This window comes from Montipora foliosa, chromosome 3, assembly GCF_036669935.1.
Source record: "Montipora foliosa isolate CH-2021 chromosome 3, ASM3666993v2, whole genome shotgun sequence".
NCBI lineage: Eukaryota > Metazoa > Cnidaria > Anthozoa > Scleractinia > Acroporidae > Montipora > Montipora foliosa.
The window spans coordinates 56,849,580-56,869,579 of NC_090871.1; the positions used below are offsets into that span (position 1 = coordinate 56,849,580).

Below are 20,000 nucleotides of genomic sequence, written 5' to 3' on the forward strand. Positions count from 1 at the left end.
AAACTGCGCTAGTAAGGAGACTGGGAATATATAGCAGGCCAGTGATGTCAAAACAGAATCGCAGGGGTTTTTAGTGATAGAAGTTATTTGTTCTTTTGTCTTTTGATTAGCATCATTGGGTTTCAACCAAATACTGTGCATCTCAGAAGCGGTCTCAGCAAGTTTTCAGTCTAAAAAAATGGACAATTTGGGCCCTGGAAAAATTTCGTTCTGTTTTGAACTCACAGTTCTGCTATCCCCAGTCTTTTGTACCCTCCGGAAGTGAAAATTCCGATTTTTGAAACTTGGGCTAAAAGGCGTATGTGTACATGTAGAATAAAAATCAGTATGGGTTTTTTTTGGTTGCTTTTATCTCAGAAAACTATGATGTTTCACTGGTCATTTTTACCACAATTGCTTGTAATCTCACAATCTGATTGGCTAATTTTCTGTTGTCGGTAAGAGTCTAGACAATGCTGTATGCGTCATGCTCGTGTTAATTTGTCATGCAATGTAATAGCCAATTAGGAACATTCATTTTGGGAAATAAACCAATCATATTGCGAGAAAGTTATAGACAATGCTTGCTCTTTCTTTGTGTTATGAGTTTGGCCGCGCTCTAAAATAAACAGTTTCTTTAGCGTTGAATATTGTGGTAAAAACCAAATCGAAAGTGGTTCAGCGTTGTCTGTACTCTTATCGACAACGATTTTCGTCATCACAGTGGTCAAAAGTTGTCCAAAAGTTGTCCAAATTTCTGGATGACATTGAGGAAATCCATGTTTGAGGTTTTCTTTTCTACTCACGCGAGAGAGAAATCAAGGAAATCTCTTCCAAGAATGTTGTACATTGTTATTTCCCAAATGAGTCATCATGTTGTTGTTTCTTTGATTTCTTTGGTGATGGATGCAAACTTTTGTAAACTTTGATTTGCCTTGGTGACTCTACTGCAGTTAACAACTATTTTTTGCTCTAGAAACTGGAGGTTGTTACTTGGAGTCCACTGTTGTTAAACTTGTTCTGCTGTTAGAAAGGTGTGTTTCAATTCAATTATGACAAACTATCTTTCTGTATGCCTTTCAGTACAAAGTGTGGGTGAAACCATCTGGTGAACAATCATTTTTGTATGGAAACCATGTCTTGAAGTCAAATCTTGGAAGAATAACAGAGAATACTCCACAGTACCAGGGTGTCATTATCTATTCTATGAACGACTTGCCTCTAGTAAGTAACTTTTAAAAGTTGCAATTATACTCAGTCTGACCTTTTTGTATATCATTATGTTTAACTGCTGAATACGTACCCTGCCACTTATTTGCATAAGAATAACATCATTCTTTTTTATTCTGTGTGATTCTTCAAAGAATGCCACCAAAATTAATGCTAACAAAGGTGGCAGGGTATGCGGTAGTTCCTCCTTTCAGTGTGTTGGACTTAGTTATGGTACAATTAAATTAAAATATCGATGTTTAGACCACTAACAGTTGACATTACAGCTGTCCCCACTGGGAAGTTACTAGGTATTTAATTTGGGTGCTTGCTCAGTGTTTCCACTCACCTAATGAAAAGTCAGGGAAATCTGAAAAATTTTCAAGGTCCCGGAATTTGAAAACAGACCTCAAAAGTCAGGGAAATTGCATTTCTCTCGTCTAGATGAATTTTTTCAATATAAAACCACTCAAAAGACGTTTCCTTGCTATCCATGTGCTTTGTATGTTTGGCACAACAATGCAGACTTTACTGTTATTAAACAGACTGAGCGTTAAAAAAATTGGTCTTCCTTGTCCATGGATTACTAGAAAATCCTAAAAGATTACATGTATGACACGTGAAATTACCTTTGGTCAGGAAATATTGAGATTACAAGATGTATGTAGCATTTCGTATAGGAGAAAACGTTAGTTGTTGGATGGGATTTAAGTTGATCACCGGAGATCCAGCATGAAATGACAAGGACATTTCCCAGATAAGGTCTGGGGACCTAGCTTAAGAATGAGGCTCCTTCCTGGGCCAATCGCGATCTCCTCTGTCAAGTTTGCGCTTGAGTCCAGTTTAGCATAAGATCATATAGTCTGTTTAAAACTATTGAGAAGATACTGCTTTTTTTCCGCAATAATTTTCCAGGGATTTGGTGCAACAGCCCGTTCAACACAAGACTGCAGGCGAGCTAACCCCACGGACATTGTGTGCTTCCATCAAGCCGATGTGGGAGAGTATTTGCGCTCCGAGGAAACACTGACGTGATTTGTTGAAACAAAAATGGTTGCTTTTGCGGTAATTTATGTCTCGTTGGGGTCATTGTGCTGTTTGAAAAGGAATCAATTAAATGCTTTGTTGAGAGGTTCAACTGAGCAACCGAAGAATGCGTGTCAAATACCTATTAGTAGGTAGCCGCATCGCATGGGGCAGAGTAAACTTTTAAATAGGCAACTTTCACGATGGCGTCATTTGATTACAAATACCATAAATCAATTTGTTTTTCTTTTCTTATTTAAATTTTGTATTCCCATTGGGGTAAAAAAAAACCCTTTGCTGTAATCGGCATGAGACAAGCAAAACCTAAAGGATTCTGGTGCTTGTAGTCAAATTGTCATCATGCAAATGTCCTATTAACAATTAGAATCACCCAACTAGTGAACTAATGCAAATCTGCATTTTGATTGCAAAAATTTGGTTTTATCAACGGAGTTGATAATGTAAATTGGCCACCGTACAGAGATTCAAAAAGTTGACGTTTCGAGCGTTAGCCCTTCGTCAGAGCGATTGGCTACGCTACTAGAGGACTATTGGTAATAGTCCTCGAGTAGCGAAAAGCGTGACGTTTTCTTTCGTTTTATTCCCAAATAAATATTTCTTCAACTTGCATTTACTAACTTTATTATTGCCTTTTCTGTCCGTTCAGTTGGGTGATACTAAAACAATTAGACCCTTCGCCCTCAAGGTTCACGGGGCTAATTGTTAATTATTCCATAAGCGCGCGTTGGATATGAGATGTTACGGACTTTTGAGATCTACGACGGCGGCGCCGAAGAAAACGTCACGTCAACATGTAACTCTGTAATATCGTAAGTCTTTCGCGATTATTTCATGTCGTTCACGTCGTACAATGTAGCAACCTTCTCAAAACCGGCCGGTTGACGGCTCAATGAGCTCCCTCCTCAGAAAGCTTGACCGTCACTTTCCAATCAGAAAATGTCAGACACAACACATTTTTAGCTCTAACAAAAAGTCACTGAAGATATTTTAGAAGCTTGAAAAAAGGTTATTTGACATACAAATTTACGTCCGCAATATTTTTTGCGTCGCGCATATGAAATGGTTAGTTAACTAACATTCCAATTTTTCTTATCAGACTTCATGCAAGTGTCAATTCCATATGTGAAATTTCGTCACTTTAAATCCCTCAGATTGCACTAAATTGCATCTGTGAGTGTCTAAATTTGAAAAATTCCCTTGGGAAGCATGGCCTCGGACCCCCTAGAAGCTTGCGTCCTTTGGGCACTCGGTTGGGTGCCTTTAGCACCAAAACCATCTCCACTTTCCTTATGACTTGCTCCCCAAAAACATTTTGAGAAGGCTGTGTAGACGAAGTATCCTAAAAATTAAACGGTAATAGCTGTTTCAGAGTAAAAACAGAGAATGAAAGATTCACATTTGTATGATCGCGTTGTCTTATAAAACCTTAAATTTGGTGATTTCACGTCGTTGGTGTGCAGAGTACAGGCAGCGTGTGTTCTAAAATGCTTGTCGCACGTGCAGCACGATTATTTTTCCTCTTTCAATCAATGATATTCTTGTTTTGTGGCGTTCTCGTTGACGACCGCGTCGTCGATCTTAAAATCCCTAATAGGGAGATTAAGATACCACGACGGCTACGGCGACGAAAACGTCACTTCAAAGTATAAGTTTGAGCTATTCTAAGTATTTCATGATTATTCCATCTTGTTTATATTATACAATATGGGCGAAGTGTCCTATAACTGGATTGGTACGGACGGATTTGAAGTAAAGAGTGAGACTGAAAGATTTACTGTAGTTTGTCCACGTTGTCGTCAAAACCTTACATGTGGTCATTTCATGTAGTAGTTTTGACGAGTACGAGAGAGAAATGTTCAAATAAGAGTGCCGCACGTGCAGCACGAGCATTTCGCTTCTTTTAACCAATAATATTACTGCTTTTTGGCGTTGTCGGTGCCGTAGCCGTCGTCGTTTCTTAAACTCTTTGATAAATAAGGCGCGTTGCGCCGAGTTGGCTATAACCAGTCTCTTATCCAACAAGCGCGAATGGAATAATCGTTTTATTGAAGTTCATCAAATTCTGAACTTGTCAAGATGGTTTGTCCCGGGACAATATGCTTCCCGCACACATTTTTCAGCTTGGAAAAAGTTGACTCAACCAGTTTCCATATTAGGTCATCCGTTACATGTGCTAATAACCGAAATCGAGTGAACCAATCAGAAAGCTAGAAACGCAATATCCGAGATCGAGAATTTAATAAATAGAGGATAATACATGGCCGCGCGGAGATACGAAATTTCTCTTCGAGTGTTGAAGACCAATGAAATACTAAATCATTCCACAAAATGCATCAAAAGGCACGATTTTTATATGTAACCGTAGCAACAGTGATCTTTTCACGTGTGAAGATATCATGTTTTCGCGTTAAAGCTCACTTGGTAAATATTTTATTGTGTTAATATAATAAGGAGAATTATTAAATTCTCAGCCTCGGATAATGCAATTGTCGTGCTGTGATTGGTTCACTCAATCTTGGTTATCAGGTCATATACCTTAGTTTGACCTTATATGGTATATGATTGCGCTTAGCGTTGCTAAACTAAACATTCTTACGCCAGAAAGCGAAATCTCTCTTGGTATAAAGAAAAAGAAAAACGTTTTTGTGGAAAGTTTGGATCAATTTCGAAGCTTAGAAGTACGCGAAAAGGTAAGAAATGTTTTTGTGATGAGCCTGCGTCTGTCTGACCACCAGGTATTACACAACATCGCATCTTCATCAGGTTTTTTCGATTTCGCTGGGATTTTCTCCCTCTTTTCGCTCGTACTTCCAAACTTTTGGAGTTTAAGGAATTTAATAAAACAATTATTCCATGCGCGCTTGTTGGATATGAGACTGGTTATCGCCAACGCGCACTCATGTAATAATTGTTAAATATCACGCGTATTTTCGTATTTTCGGAAGTTCGCGACACGGACAATTTCTGCAACTTCTGAAAATGCAAGTGATATTAATCTTCATTTTACGAGGGAACTTTCGATTACTTGTTTATAATGTAAAAGGCAAAAATTTGTTTTTGTCGTGCCTCCTAAAAGGTGCTTTTTCGGTCTGAAGACTCGAGTACGGTTCACATTGCAATCATGGCCGAGTTCCTCGAAGCGCGGTTAAAAATTTCTCTCGGTTGTCTTGGTATAGGTGGGTTTCAACCAATCTCTTGAGACTGAGATGACAATGGTGTAATGTACAATTGCTGATGGACGAACAGAAGAAGCTATTAGAAGGATTAAGCATGGCGTTTCCGTGAAATGGCAAACGCGAAACGGTTTCTGCTTGTCATAAAAGCATGAAAATTATGTTCTTCTAACTCGTCTCTCCCTTTTGAAAAGCTACTTGATACCTGCTGCTAACACGCAGAAAAATGAGCTCATATCAAACGAGTTTCTTCCATTTTTGGTAAAACGCAAATTTTAGTCCGACGTTTGCCGTCTGCCGTATTACAACATGGTGTCGATGACGTCACATGAAAACCACTTAAGAAACCTGAGCGCCAGGTCGACGCAACTCTTGTTTGAAGAAATTCGAATGTAGCTTTCAAAGTTACAATTCAAAGACCTTTTGAAACTTTTTGGCTCCATTCAAATTTCTTCGAACCTGAGTAGCATCAAGCTATGTCTGGAAATTCGAGGAAATCAACCAAATCGTTAAAAAAAAAACCCGTCTCGCTTTTAATAAAACAGTTGAGCCGTTCAGCTACGACGTCCGAAATTGTCTCCCATAGTCATTATCATGAAACAAAACAAATTATAAACATTATTTTTATAAGCCTTACACTCTGACCTGGGAAATAAGAGCTTATAAAAGAATTGAAACCTAACGTTTAATATGCTTGAACAAACGTACTAAAATTTTCATATTTTCACCGTATACTTAAGCTTTGGAATGATTTACCATTAAATTTAAGGAAATCTTCTCCAACCAGTGGACTCTATAAATACTTTTAAGCATGAACTTAAATCGATCTTGTTCCATTCCGATCAATTTCTATAGCCATCTTTTTTTATATTTGTATTTAGATTTTATGTTTTAGGTAACCTCTTTTAATTAGGGATTAGACTCCTGTTTAGAGGCTCTCCTAGTTTTTGTATTAATGTACTTGAACTGAAACTATTAAAGTAAAGTAAAGTGAAAGTGCAGGAAACAATGATTTCTCTCCCCTATTACGTCATCAGTAAACAAGATTTGAAGCGCCCTCCACATGAGCAATTTTATGTGGCAAATGACATTTGATCGTGTACATAGCACAACAAATAATTGTTGACAGTTCGTAGTTAAGTGGGTCAGCGATGTCTTAAGCCGTGTTCATACTGAACGTTGATTATGATCAACTGAAGTATATATCTAGGTTATCATACTCCATTCAATTTTATCAGAAACCCATAAGGGTTGAAACGTGTAACGGCCCCTTGTGTGCTGGAAAACAAGCTTCTGAATATTCAATTTGCTAAGTACCATATTTGGAACAACAAGAGCGAGGGGTTTCCAAATATGGTACTTTGCACTGAAACATTCAACCAATCAGTTCGCACTGAATATTCGGAAGCTGTGAACGCGCGTTACACGTTTCATCCCTTATGGGTTTCTGATTTTATTCAATTATGGTTCCGTTCACATCTGCGAAAATTCAAATACAATAGGCAGGGTAACCTCGCAATGTCAGACAAAATGGCGCCGTACCGCGTGGCTGTCACGATTATCGTCACCATGCTTGAGGCGAGAACAACCAAGGATAGCTTCCGAGAAAAGAAGACGGCAAATCCAAATCTTCACTCCATAAAGCGATTAGAAGTTTCGGCTGCTCATACCACCAAGTGTTTGCCATTCTGTTCAATTACGCACTGTAAGTTCTTCAAACGACCCCCTTGCGTTTGTTTGAAATAATTGATCCAATTATAATCACGGACTGTAATTAGTTGATGTGAACCCATGCCAAACTTAATTGGATCATCATTCGGTCATAATCGAGGCCTAATGTGAACACGGCTTTAGACAGCAGAGATAAAGCAGAAACAAGCCGAGGTTGCATGGTCGTTCTCCAATGGCGCTCACCGGGAGGCAAGAGTTTGCCACATTTTATGTGATGAGTCGTCTACACAACAATATTTCGTATTTGACAACTTTTGTTTGTCACATAAAAGTTAACACGCCAGCTTTTCAGCAAATACATTTGTCACATAAAAATTGGCAAAATTTCCTAGTCTACCCGAGGAAATAAAAAGTTGTCACACGAAATTTGCTCGTGTAGACGGGGCTCTACTTCCGGGTTTTGAAACTTCGTCAATACCCATTTATTCCGTGCAGGCCCTGTTCTGACAAACCGCCAATGTTTCTGGTAAAACAAACTATTTAACGGTATGCAATGATATTTCACTCGATATACGCACGACCTACAATAATGCCTCCTCGGAATTTTGCCTCTTCTGGTGCAACAGTAGGCGATTTACTGTTGTATGCCGATGCTGTCGACAACACATGAATTTGAGTCATTTCGCGTTTGCGGCAAAGGAGTGCACAATTGAACCTCGTTTTCACTTTGCGACGCAAGCATAAGAGCGCTTATTTTACTGTCAAAACGAGGTTGACGCAAGCATGCGCACAAGCACAAGGATCATTTTTCCTTTTCCTTGCTTATGAATGCTTGCGTTCGCTTGCCAGTGTATCGTGTGAAAACGAAACGCAGCGCAGCGTAAGCACAAGGTAATAACGATCACATGGTACAAAATCCGCCATGCTGGAGGGCAAGCTCATTATTATTTCCCCACTGGGACATTAAAACAAAGGCAAGTCAAGCTTGACTGGTTCAGTTCTCTTTGTTTTAATGTCCCAGTGGGGGAATAATAATGAGCTTGCCCTCCAGCATGGCGGATTTTGTACCATGTGATCATTAGTTGCAAAAGGCCTATTTGTTGCGTCTGAGAATTTGAACAAAATGGCGGTTAGCGTGGTTGATTTTGATGCTTATATCGACGTTCGTTTTCACTAGCATAAGCTGCTTGTGCTTGCGTTGTGCTTGCGTCGCTACTGAAAACCAGGCTTTATGTTCTCTTATAAAGCCAGTAACAAAAAGCGTGAATAAAGTTTGTGACGCACTTGCAGCACGTGCATTCTCGCGTTGCGACAAAGAAATGCACTGAAATGCATGCTGCACGTGTAGCACGATTATTTTTCCTCGTTGAATCAATAACATGACAAGCGTTTATTCACCTGCAACTAAAGTGTCACTTTCTATCGCTACAAAAAAAAAAGATCCTTGAAATGGCTTGTGGCGTTTCGTCTGTAGATGGTTTTCACCTGACGTCACAGCGGCCATGTTGGTGAACAGAACAATAGAGAAAAAAGTCTTTTGGGAATTTGACCCTATTATTATATGCAAAACATGAGCCATAATTTATTTTTTTGTGAACCAACATGCCCGTCTCATCACGTGATTGAAAACCATCTATGAGGGAGCACCTTAGTATCTTAGAAATACCTCTTACTAACCGAATTCGAATTTTGTACTGCAAGTTACGGACCGGGTACAGAAGCTTCGCGCTTGGACTATAAATCAACGGGAAAAACGAGGATCCGCAACTCACAGTACGGACGGAGAAAACGAGGTTTAAGTAAGATATTTATTATATCTCTGAGGTAATCAAGCGCCCGGGATGGAAACTAGTTGAAAACAAGCGGAACATTTCGCTGCTACAAATGATTTGAATGCTACATGAAAATCCGAAAAAGGAATAAATGTTATAAGCTGTTCTTTATAATATTTGCTTGCAAGATTCAAACAGTTTCATAAGCTCATTTCACATAGACGAAATGAAAAACTTGCGAGTAATGTTGCATCAAAGTTGCAAATTAGCCAATCATAGCGCGTGTACTATCTGAGAGATATAATACTGTATAGCATTAAACAAAAACCTTCATTCGCTTCAGTTGTAGCCAGTACGTACACCTCACTGGTTACTCTTGCCTAATGGAAAAAAACGAGAACGTGAACCAAACGGCACTTAAAGAAGTCTTAATTGATGATCTGTTGAAAAGTACTTCAAAGGAAATTATCCTCTGTATCAACGCAGTATACTCCTTTTAGTAATGTTCTTTCCTTTTATATCGTGGTCCATATGAGAGGTGCACCGATCTTGAAATGGTTCACAGATATTTGCAGATTTCTACGATTCCTGGTTAAATAATGGATGGCGACATATTGGGCAGTTCCGTCTGAAACAAAACAAAAACAGAAATTTGCATCATGCTATCTTGCTGAAGGAAGTCATTCCCCCCTCAAAAGAATTTCTGGAATTGAAAAGCTTAATTCACGTAAAATTTAAACGGGGAATTCTTACTCATTTTTTTCCGTCGTAGCGTGTCCCCATTCTCCCGTTAGCTTTTCTGCTCGCTTTGCGTGACTAAAGCGGGTGGGTCGACTGACTTAGAAGTCTACGTAGTGTGTTTAATATAGTGTACAACGACAGCAGAACCAGCAAATCTCGACGTCAAGGGCATAGTGAGGAGTATTGGCAATAGTGGATCTTATGGATGTGAACGTTACACCAGAAATGTTACATGGTGTGAAACCCAAGGAGGAGCCGCGTGGGGTCTTGGTGGATGGAAAATATTCTTATGAAGTAGCACTTGACGAATAGCATATATTTAACAATTATCTGGCGAAATCGCGCGGAATATTGCCTGATACTTAGTCGACGACGCCGTAGGCCGAGTTGGCTAAAATCAGGCGATATTCCGCAAGATTGGGCAGGAGAATTGTTTTATTATTCAACACATTGATGACAAAGCACAATTTTCTACGTTAATTGGAAAAAAAGCTTTTTCTCCGCGACAAACAAAATTACTTATATCGCAGGATATCTGTTGAGTACGCACGACAAATATTGAGCGCGCTATGATCATGTCGCAATGTGCCTGAAGCCTACTCAAATATACTTACATGCCATTCTGTATCATGGCTATAGCACAGTCCTTGTGGACCTTGTGTGAGCATGGCAAGATTTGGCAACCGCTGAACGCATCCTAAAAAGGAAAGGAAAGGAGTTAAATTAATAAACCGCTACGGTTGTTCTACATCTCTTTTAATTCAAGGCTTATGCCAACATCTGACACTCCAGTCCTCCCAGGTTGGCAGGTTGGTTGTCATTCTAGTACGCCCGGGGTCCGTCAGTCGGGACGAGACGAAGAAATCACGGGCAAAATCGGGACAGGGAAAGTCCGCAAGATATGCGAGACGAGCCCCTGGAAGACTACTTTCAAAATAAGTTCTGTTAGTTTACGACGTTACGTTAAAACAAACCTGGCCAGTCTTATATGTTCACCGTGAATGGACTGCAAATCAGCCCATCCAGAGGGAATTTCAACAACATCATTGTTCGCTCCACGCTCCTTCAGTACTGCCGAAAATTTTCTTACCTCTAAGCAAATACAACACTCGTCGTGTCCTGAATTCGGCCTGCATTTGTGATTTCCTTCAAGCCTTTTGTCCAAACAAACATTGCAAACATCGCAGTGAAAAGACTTGTCGCGGTGTATTCTAACAAAGAAAAAAACAGCAATCCGTTTATTTTAGGTTTAAGACACGTTGGTGTAGTGGTTTCCCTATCCCAGGATCGCTGGCTCGACCAAGCTCAGTCGGTCATCGTGATGTTTCCTTTCGACAAGGAACTTTTCTCTACACTGTCTCTCTCCACCCAGGTGTATAAACGATAACCGGCGACGTACTGCTCGGGGTACCCCCGCGTTGGACTAACATCCCGTCCAGCGGGGGAGTAACGATACCCTCGGTTGACTCATGCTACTCGAGACCTTGGTAATCTCGGGTACAGCAACCTTTTTATTATCGGTGACAAAAAGCACAGAGTTATTATTGACCTCAAGATATTTTAGTTCGGGATCATGTGCATTAGCTGGGGTTGTGCATTAGGTAGGGTTCTTTTTTAAGTGCGTGCGCCTCAGAGGTTACTAATCGTACTCGTCGTCGTAGTTCTTCTCAAGGCTAAAAGTCTGTATAAACTTGGCCAATCACGACGGACAAAGACATTCAAACTCGAATCATGCTTAGCCATTCTAGAGCGCGGGAAACACCGCGGTTGGTATTGGTGTCGTCTCTGACGCGGGAAACATATCAGCCCATCTTTTTGCGCAATACATTTTTACAATCAACTTAACACCACATTAGCACGGCATAGTACTATGGTTTTATTCAAAAAATAGAAATTACGCTGTCTTTGAGGTTTACAAAGTTTAAATGGGTAAGTAAAAGTTCATACACGTGAAGGGTTATACTGAAGAATCACAGATAGCGTATTTTAAAGGCTCCTATCAGATAATGCGGACCCATGCTTTGCAAAGTGATCAATTAACTTACCGGCAAATCCCACACTTGTCGCAGTGAAAAGGATTCTTTTCCGCCCCAGTAAAATGCTTGCACTTAAAGCAGAAGTATTCCGAGAATCTTGATCCACAAATGCTACAATGTTGACTTCTCTCGTTTATCTGATAACAAAGGAGAGAAAAAAAAAAACAATTTAGTTCAGTTTGACGCCCATACCAGAGACTTTTTTATAAGGCCTTCAAATTTATCACACGTTCCAAAGTCCAAATTACCGTGCTTTTGAGATTAGTGTCGTAATGTAAATTATAGGTTTGCTCGATCACAGTTATCTCGTATTTTTTGTTCTTAGGTATTTGGTTTTAAAAGATCTAATTTCAACATTATTTGCCAATGCCTGTCAAACTTAGCCCGATACGCATGCGCATTCAGTCACTACTTGCCTGTTCTTCATGCCCACAGCTTCCACACTTCACATGTGTCGCCTGGTTTGCCTTCAGGTCTTCAACGTCACACGCCCCCGAATCATTATGACAGCGGTGACATGGATAAAATACCCCACAGCATGGAAAACTCACACTACAGAGCCGCTGGTAATGACGGCACTGCCATTGGGAGCTTTCCTGAATCGGTGCCCGCTCTCCTTGATTCCATGCCTTTCTTTGATCCTCGTCGTGTCTTGTTCTTTCTCGTCCCACTATTTCGCTTGCTTCTCTTTCCCTCATTTGTCTTTCTTGTCGTTCTCTAGTCTCTCTCGCTTCTCTTTCTCTCTCTTCCCTTTCTCTTGCCTCTCTTTCTCGCAATTTCATTTCTCTCCTTTCTCTCTCCTCCCTTTCAATTCGTTCTCTTCTTTCCCTTTCTCTCACAGCTGCCTCCCTCTGCGCCTTAATTCGCTCGTCACGTTCTTTCGTGACCCTTTCTACAACTGAACACGCCTCAGCCACCTTCCGCCCCAAAGCTACAAGAGTGCCTTCCTCTGAAGAGCTTTGAACTGAAGACCTTGAACTGATTCTTCTAGCGGATGCCAAACCCTCTTGCGGTTCCCCGTTCCTAGATGTCAGCTCTCCAGACAAATTCAGATGTCCACGTACTTGATTTGCCGTACCACTTTGCCCAAGCCTGACCGAGTCGTTTGTGCGTTGATCCTCGTTTCCATGCCTAATGACCGGTGCAGTTAAGCCGTTCGATCGTACACTTTGTGACAACATTCTTGATGTCAATTGAAGATGTCCTTCTGGATTGGCAGCGGTGTGTGGTTCAACAGCATGCTCATTACTAGTAAATCGGTTGTATCCTCCTTGACAGCTAACAATATCATGATTGGAAAAATGCGAATCAGTCAAGGGAGAGCTTGGCATCCAAGCCTGCGAGTTAGATGAATTGACTTGGTTCCCAGGCGCACCTGGAAAAGTTCCGGAGAAATTTCCGTGAGTCATGGATTGGTGCTTATTTGCGTTCCAAGAACCAAGGCGGTTGAAAAACTGCTGTTCTTCAAAGAAAGTGTATGTCGCGTTTCTTTCAGATTGAGGATGATATGACAGCTGCCAATTACTTCTTAAACCCATATCTTGCGATGCTGCTGCGTTACGAATGTCTGGTTGCTGCAGTCCACTGAAGTATGCTCGCTGGTTGGCCCTCCAAGGTTCATGGAAACTCCACCACGGAGCAGAATTGCCCTTTCTACTAAACGCAGAATAAAGCCTGTCGGTCCGTGATCCTGATACACCTGGCAAATTCCACTCATTTGGTTGCGAAGTATATGGTAGACTCGCGTCTATGGTATGTCGAGCCAAAAAATCACGTCGAATGCCTGTATCTTCTTGCTGGTAAACTAGGCTGGTATGATTGAAGCCTCCATCAGCCACTTGGTCAAGTGGCGTCCTTTGGAACGTGGTCTTTGGTCTGGCGCCTTGTGTCAAAGATGTTGATTTTTTTACAGGGGCCATAGCTTGAGAGTTAACGTTATTTGAAAGCAAAGCACTGCCACCGATCGGTGATATGTTAACGTTGTGAGTTGTGAGGTTTGAACTACTTGAGAATCTCTCAGTCCTGCAGATTTCTTCGTCTCCTCTACTGTCGGCTGGCAAATTGAGACTCGGTTTTTGATTTTCCAAAGAAGTATCATTCTCGGAATCGCTGGATACGCCTCGGGTGTCATTTTTTGTCTTGATGTAGCCTTTGTTATTACGATCCTCACTGACACCATCTTCGGCGCCATTTTTATCCTCATCGTCATCATAATCATCAGCCTCATTTACATCTTTGACACGATCATCATTATCATTATGTCTGCCATTAATATCCCTGAGGCAACCATTTCGTTTACCATCAATATCATTGTCACAATTTATTTTAACATCGATGCCGCATTCAGAGTCACCTCGGCCCTCAATATCGTCGCAATCTCCGCCGTTATCATCGTTATCGTTAGCACAAATTCTAACACAACATCTACTATTGTTATTTTGATCATAAACATCGAAACTGAAATTATTTGTATCTTCTGTAACGTTTTCGGCGCCAGGGTCGTTTCCATGTTCCTTACAATCCTCAGTTTGTCCTTTTTCTTTTCGGGTGACATGGCTTGTGTGACCATTTCGTAAAGTATGTCTTCCAATGTCGCTTGTCTCTCTAAAACACGGATCACTGCAAATGGATACCGAGGGAGCACGTTCATTTTTCTTGTCCGGTTGCGCTTTAGCGCTTGTTGAGTCGGAAAACAGAGGCAAGTTGTTCTGTCTTGAAATATCGTCATATTCATCTCCGCTGCCCATCTCGTTTTCTCGAGCGTCGAGATTAGCCCCTTGAAGACAATGGACAGAATGGACTGAATAAATAAATGATCTCGGGCACAAACAACGAACAAAATAGGGAAAAAGCAGGAACCATTGGTGAACGAAAAAAATTGGGGTGCCGCAAAAAGAAAAATGATAAGGGATTCTTTTTAATAGATCAGATCCTTTAGTACTCAAAATACCAAAAACAAAGTAAGTCATATAGCACAAATAGCAGTTATAAACATTCTGAAGCAATGCATTTTGTAGACTTGACGTTTCGCATGTTTCAACATACATTTTCAAAAGTAAATATATGTTATTCACTGGCCGGGAGAGTAAGTAAAAAGTGTGCCAGAGGTCTTGGGTACTTGCGGAGTACTGTAGACCGAGGGCACAGTTTTTTCCTATGCGGATCGACCTAATTCCGGTGAATAACTTTTCATTTGTTTCTAACTTCTATTTTTAGAGGGTAGGAGAAAACACTAGAAAAACTGGGAAAGTCATAATTTTATTTTAAACAAGTCAACAAAAGTACGATAAAACTGAATGGGGATTTTTTTTTTACATTTTTTAAAGTTTCACTTTCAAAGGCCAATGAAAGAGGTGACGAATGGTAAAATCCGAGACTCGACGAGACGCCGAGACCCTTGTTTGCGAATCCGAGACCAAGACCGAGACCAAAACATGCAAGACTTCACACCGAAACAAATGCAATATAAAGGAGACTTCGCGAGACTCTTCGCTAAGGATGTCGAGATTTCAAGATCAGGTAAAAAGTTTGCGAGTGCCAAGATTTTGGAGGTACCATTCCGTCGCCACCCCTAACAAACTTGGCAAAATGTAAAAGAAGCCATTTCAAAACGATTTTACATTAAAACGAATAGACCTTATTCACGATGGCCGCCATGTTGGATTGCTATTATCATGTAAATTAGCTACAAACTTCTGAGGGGGCAAACAACACAAGTTCGAGAAGTTACTTCGATGTTTTTTTTTAGTGAAAAATGAGGAGATAACGAAGTAGAAAGTCAAAATGTCAAAGGCAATCAAAGATATAAAATTATCATAAATGGAACTTAAAAATGTACTTTTAGAAATGTTATTTCAATATCTCGATGAGCCGATTTTCCGCAATTTGCCTTTTTTCCAATGTTTGCCCCCCAGCATAACACATGGCTAATTTGCATGACAATTTGAAAACCAACACGGCGGCTATCATGAATAAGGCCTATTGATCATGAAACTTCGCTCATTAAATTCGCAGCTTCGCTTATTATGCATGACTTAATGTCCTTCGTTACACGGTGACCGTAGTCAAGAGAAAAATTCTGCCCGGCTCCCGCAACCAATCAGATTCAATCTACAGATTCTCAGGATACCGCCGGCTCTCCATCAAAGAAATATATAGCGGTTACTTTTGAAAATGTATTTTGAAAGACGTCAAGTCTATAGGCATCGCTTCAAAATCTTTGTAACTGCTATTAAATTGTGTTCTATTTCAAGTCTAACCAAGCTTTGATGGCCAAAGAACAAGAGTCCCAAATGATACAAATTCTGAAGTTAAAATTATATTTTGAGTCCCATGCAGTCGGCACATATTAGGACAATAGCAATACTTTTATTTATTATTATTTTTTTAAAGATAAACTCAAGGCCCTCGATAGCCAGATGGAATTAGCTGGCTGTAGTTTTTGGGGAGGGAGGAAAACAGTTTCACACTTTGTCTTCTTCGGTTATCACACAAAATGCAAGTTAAACATTTTTGAGACAGTAAATGCAGATATAGCGATATTACAGCATCTTTTGCTTTACTAGGTCGAACCCCGAGAGGTGTTGTTGTAGTTGCATCCTGACCCTCGGAGACGAATACAATTGCTAGCCTATCCTGAGCGCCAATATTTCATAAGTTAAGGTCTCAAAGTCCGATTCCATACCTGCTTAATCTTCTAAAAACTGTAGGGAACAAATAGTTTGCAAACTTACGTTCGGAAAAGATGAAAATGAAGAACGAAGTCTGGATACTTAAAGCCAGGTTATTGTAATCAGTTATTCCAGCAATAACAGCCTGTTATTTTGAGAAATTTCTTAAATTATAAACTGTAGAACGCACGTGCAGGGGGTGCAGGGTGTGTGCAAAGCCATAAATGTTTTCGCTCTTTCACTAGAAGGCCAAGAAAACATGGTTTGCAACCAATCAGTGGACAGGTAACAATGATGCAATGTACAATTGCTGGTGGACGAAAGTGGTGGACGAACAAAAAGACCAAAGGAGCGATCTCTTGTTTTCGTTCTCCAAGATGGCGGCTAGGACATACTGTGAAAACCACCTATTCAGTACTCACTTTAATCTGAGCACCCATTTTAAAACGGTTAGATTTCGCAAAATGCTGAATTCAGAACTTGGGGCCTTCAATGTGAACTCGAACTTTATATCATAACACCATAAATAATTACTCTTATTGCTAATTAACCTCATGTCTGCAAGCTCTCGCACACTTGCTGCATGCATTACTCACGGAATCCTGTCACAAAAAAAAGAGATTTCATATCAAATTATGTAATATTTTCTTACCATCGATTCTTTTGTTTCTTGGTTGCCAATTCCCATTTTGGTGCCATAAGCCTGCAACTTTTTTGTGGGCGTGCTCTGTCTTAAACGTATCACCGACATTTTCCCTCTGGGAAAAATGGCAACTCTCAACAAGCTGAGCCGTATTGAGGTTGTGTCTACAGTCGTTCGAGTTAGTGTTGTCCTTTCCTTGGGATACTTTATGTGTTTCTCTTCCGAGAATCTTTCTGTGAAGATTCAACTTGAATCTTATCTTGTTCAGGTGATGTCTGAAAAAAGAAAAAAAATGCAGATTTGTAACAACGCAATTTATTCTAGGGCAACTATTTCACCTTGGGACACTTTTTTTCAAGGAAAATAACAATTCTATTGATTCCTTTCCCCCCGGAACAATCTCAGATATTAGGGCCTTTTGTATTTAATTTCATCAAAATTCGCGCTCTTCACATTTTGACGTTGCCAGTTAAATTGGCATTTTAAAAACTGAATGCGGTGGTTACGTTTGGTTTTGGTTTGTTTAAATAAACAACAACAACAACAACTACTACTACTACTACTACTACTACTACTACTACTACCACCACCACCACCACCACCACCGTATCTAACATTTCTTCGTTTCACTTTCCAGTTGAGAGTACTTATCCACTTGAAATCTTGCTTGTATGTCTTTCTCGTTGAATAGTATTTGCCTGCATGTCAGCAAAACGTATTACTTGCAAATCAATTCTGTTCATGATTTTATAGCTCTGAGCTTAAATAATACTTTTTTTGTATCGTCGTCCCGATTCACAAAAATCCTGCACGTATTTTCAGAGTATCCGTGAGGCTTTACCACCAACCTGGCCGATTTCCCAACGTTCATTATTAACTTTTACTGAGGAAAATAGAATTTATTGCAGACGAAAGAATTCCAGAAATAATATTAACATGAGTTAACATAATCCAAAACCCCTATAAAACTTAGATTTACAAATAAGGACCACGACACCATGCAAAGCATTGTGCAACGGTTAAGGATCCTGCCCCAAAAACGCAGAGAGGTATTCATCACAGAAGACCAAAATCTTTTGTCGAAACATTTGCACGTCGTATTCTAATTATTTACACCAGAAACATTCTAAATCGATCCCAGCTTACTTACTTGCTCAGACGACTTTCAGAGGAAAACTCAGCGAAAACGTTTGGCGAAGTAAAATTATCGCTGAGTAAGGTAACGAAATAAAACTATCGCTGAGTAAGGTAATTTCGTTCCCGGGAGGGCATTTCCCTTTTTGTTTCGTCACCCAAGCTTTAGTTCACGTCTCTGTGCATGAGCAAACTGTCTCGTCAGCCCATTTAATTCCATTGTTATTGAAACAATCGAAAGCACTGATGCAGGAAACGGAAACAATCCCATAGTAATGGATTACTCATTGGAATTATTTTTGTAATCATTTCCTTTGTGTTATGAACCTACTGCATGCGAATAGATTACTCGTGCGTTATGACAACTCGTGCGTAGAATAAATTTTCGACCCGTACAATAAATTCGAGATCAAAACTAAATTCGATATTTTCTGTGTAAACCTGCAGTGTCTTCCACCAAAGTTTGGGCCTTAGTCATTCAGTGTATTTGCTTTATTACTCTCTGTGTTTAATTAACATCATCTGGTTTAGTAACAAACCGTAAAAAAGCTTGGTCATGCGCAAAACCGTGAAGCTGTCCATTTAATTGTAACGTCTTCTGAAACGAGCTGGAACTACACTCCAAATCCTGACCTTGAGAATTTTCGCGCAAGGTCACTGCAAGTGAGTGCGAGTGTTTGGCATTCAAATCGCTGACTACTACTACTGCGAATAAATTTCATGGTTTGGTTTACATGTTTGCGGCTCTTCACAGGAGGTGTACGGTAGAATTCGGATGGTTGAAACAGATGTTGCCTTGCTTTCTCTTGGAATTGGTACTTTCCTCGTTATTTCAGTGGATGTAGTTCATAGGTTGCATGGATGTAAGGTTTGCTTTATATTTTAATTCGTATTTATATATTTCCACGGCGCTTTAAATTTTAGATGCAACGACGACATACTAAGCATTCGCATTTTGACTCGCGGGAATGCAAATGCATACTGGCAGAGGGAACAAATGTTTCTGAGGGATAACTTGGAACAGTCATCCAAAGTAAACAGAAAGTTGACGCATTTGAGTTTTGACGCTGTACACAGAGCCTCTGTAACCCGTCTGCGTGGGAGGCTACGTTTCAGCGGATGAAGATTGCATGACGAGCGAAAGAATGTCTTCGAAGGTGCGCTGGAGGCTACGATGAACCAAAGCCTTCATAAAATTTTTTGAAACCCCATACCAGCCTCCAGCATTCTGATTCGCATAATTCGATAGGAAATGCACAGAAAAGAATTCCCGAAAGACTTCGCTTAATCGTACCTTTATCATCGATGGTTTCAATTTTTGTTAAATTTGCAAATATTACATCACCATTAGTCAGCAAGTCACGTTCCTCACTTGCATGCGCTTGCACCGTCGCTGGGGATAGGCGCGTTTTTTGCAGACAGCTGTAATTTCGTTAATCCATCAATGGCCGTATTTCTACCAGAGGACGTCTTAGATGTGTAGACGCATCAAACGTATGGTTGTTTAACTGCGGTTTTTATATCAAAGAGAGCTTTCTTTTATTTGATAACACCAAGACTTCTTACAGATACGACGATCATAGCCAACTCACTTCAGACGTTTTTAAACGAATTAAAATAATTCATCCAACATTTAATGCGTCTTTGAGGTCCTCTTCTGTGAATACAGCCAATACCATGAGCAAAAATGAAGGACGACGAGTTTCATAGAGAACATTAACAAAGTCAATACGAGACCTGTCACGCAACGAATCTGGTTCGTTTTCTTGAGTGATGCTCGGTTCATCCTGGTATTAATAATACATTAAGACACCCTCTGTAATACAATTTTATCCATGTAGTCACGCCAACTTCTTTTCTTACAGCGAACGAACTTTTTGAAAGCACAGAGATTTCAGATGTCTTGTAAAAGGGTGTTCCACAAT

At 40.1% G+C, this 20,000-nt stretch overlaps 2 protein-coding genes and 1 long non-coding RNA gene across 5 annotated transcripts in view; 2 read left to right on the top strand and 1 right to left on the bottom strand.

The window, feature by feature from the left end:
- LOC137997777 (60S ribosome subunit biogenesis protein NIP7 homolog) overlaps positions 1-2,342 on the top strand; it is a 6,452-nt gene extending 4,110 nt beyond the window's left edge. The window contains exons 4-5 of the mRNA XM_068844018.1: positions 1,063-1,203; positions 2,104-2,342. Coding sequence (XP_068700119.1) covers positions 1,063-1,203; positions 2,104-2,223 — 261 coding nt within the window. The 3' untranslated portion in view covers positions 2,224-2,342. The remainder of the gene's footprint in view (positions 1-1,062; positions 1,204-2,103) is intronic.
- A 156-nt stretch (positions 2,343-2,498) lies between these two features.
- Positions 2,499-20,000, bottom strand: part of LOC137997760 (uncharacterized) — an 18,195-nt gene continuing 693 nt past the window's right edge. The window contains exons 2-7 of the mRNA XM_068843998.1: positions 16,951-17,216; positions 12,045-14,404; positions 11,638-11,765; positions 10,683-10,803; positions 10,207-10,289; positions 2,499-9,479 (exon numbers count right to left, since the gene is read on the bottom strand). Of these exons, the coding sequence (XP_068700099.1) occupies positions 9,431-9,479; positions 10,207-10,289; positions 10,683-10,803; positions 11,638-11,765; positions 12,045-14,404; positions 16,951-17,216 (3,007 nt within the window). The 3' untranslated portion in view covers positions 2,499-9,430. The remainder of the gene's footprint in view (positions 9,480-10,206; positions 10,290-10,682; positions 10,804-11,637; positions 11,766-12,044; positions 14,405-16,950; positions 17,217-20,000) is intronic.
- The window catches only part of LOC137997778 (uncharacterized), a 6,778-nt gene continuing 5,053 nt past the window's right edge, over positions 18,276-20,000 (top strand). For all 3 annotated transcript variants that reach the window (XR_011122577.1, XR_011122578.1, XR_011122579.1), the window contains exons 1-2: positions 18,276-18,890; positions 19,000-20,000. The exon at positions 19,000-20,000 is cut by the window's right edge and continues 1,935 nt beyond it. This is a non-coding gene — a long non-coding RNA (uncharacterized lncRNA). The remainder of the gene's footprint in view (positions 18,891-18,999) is intronic.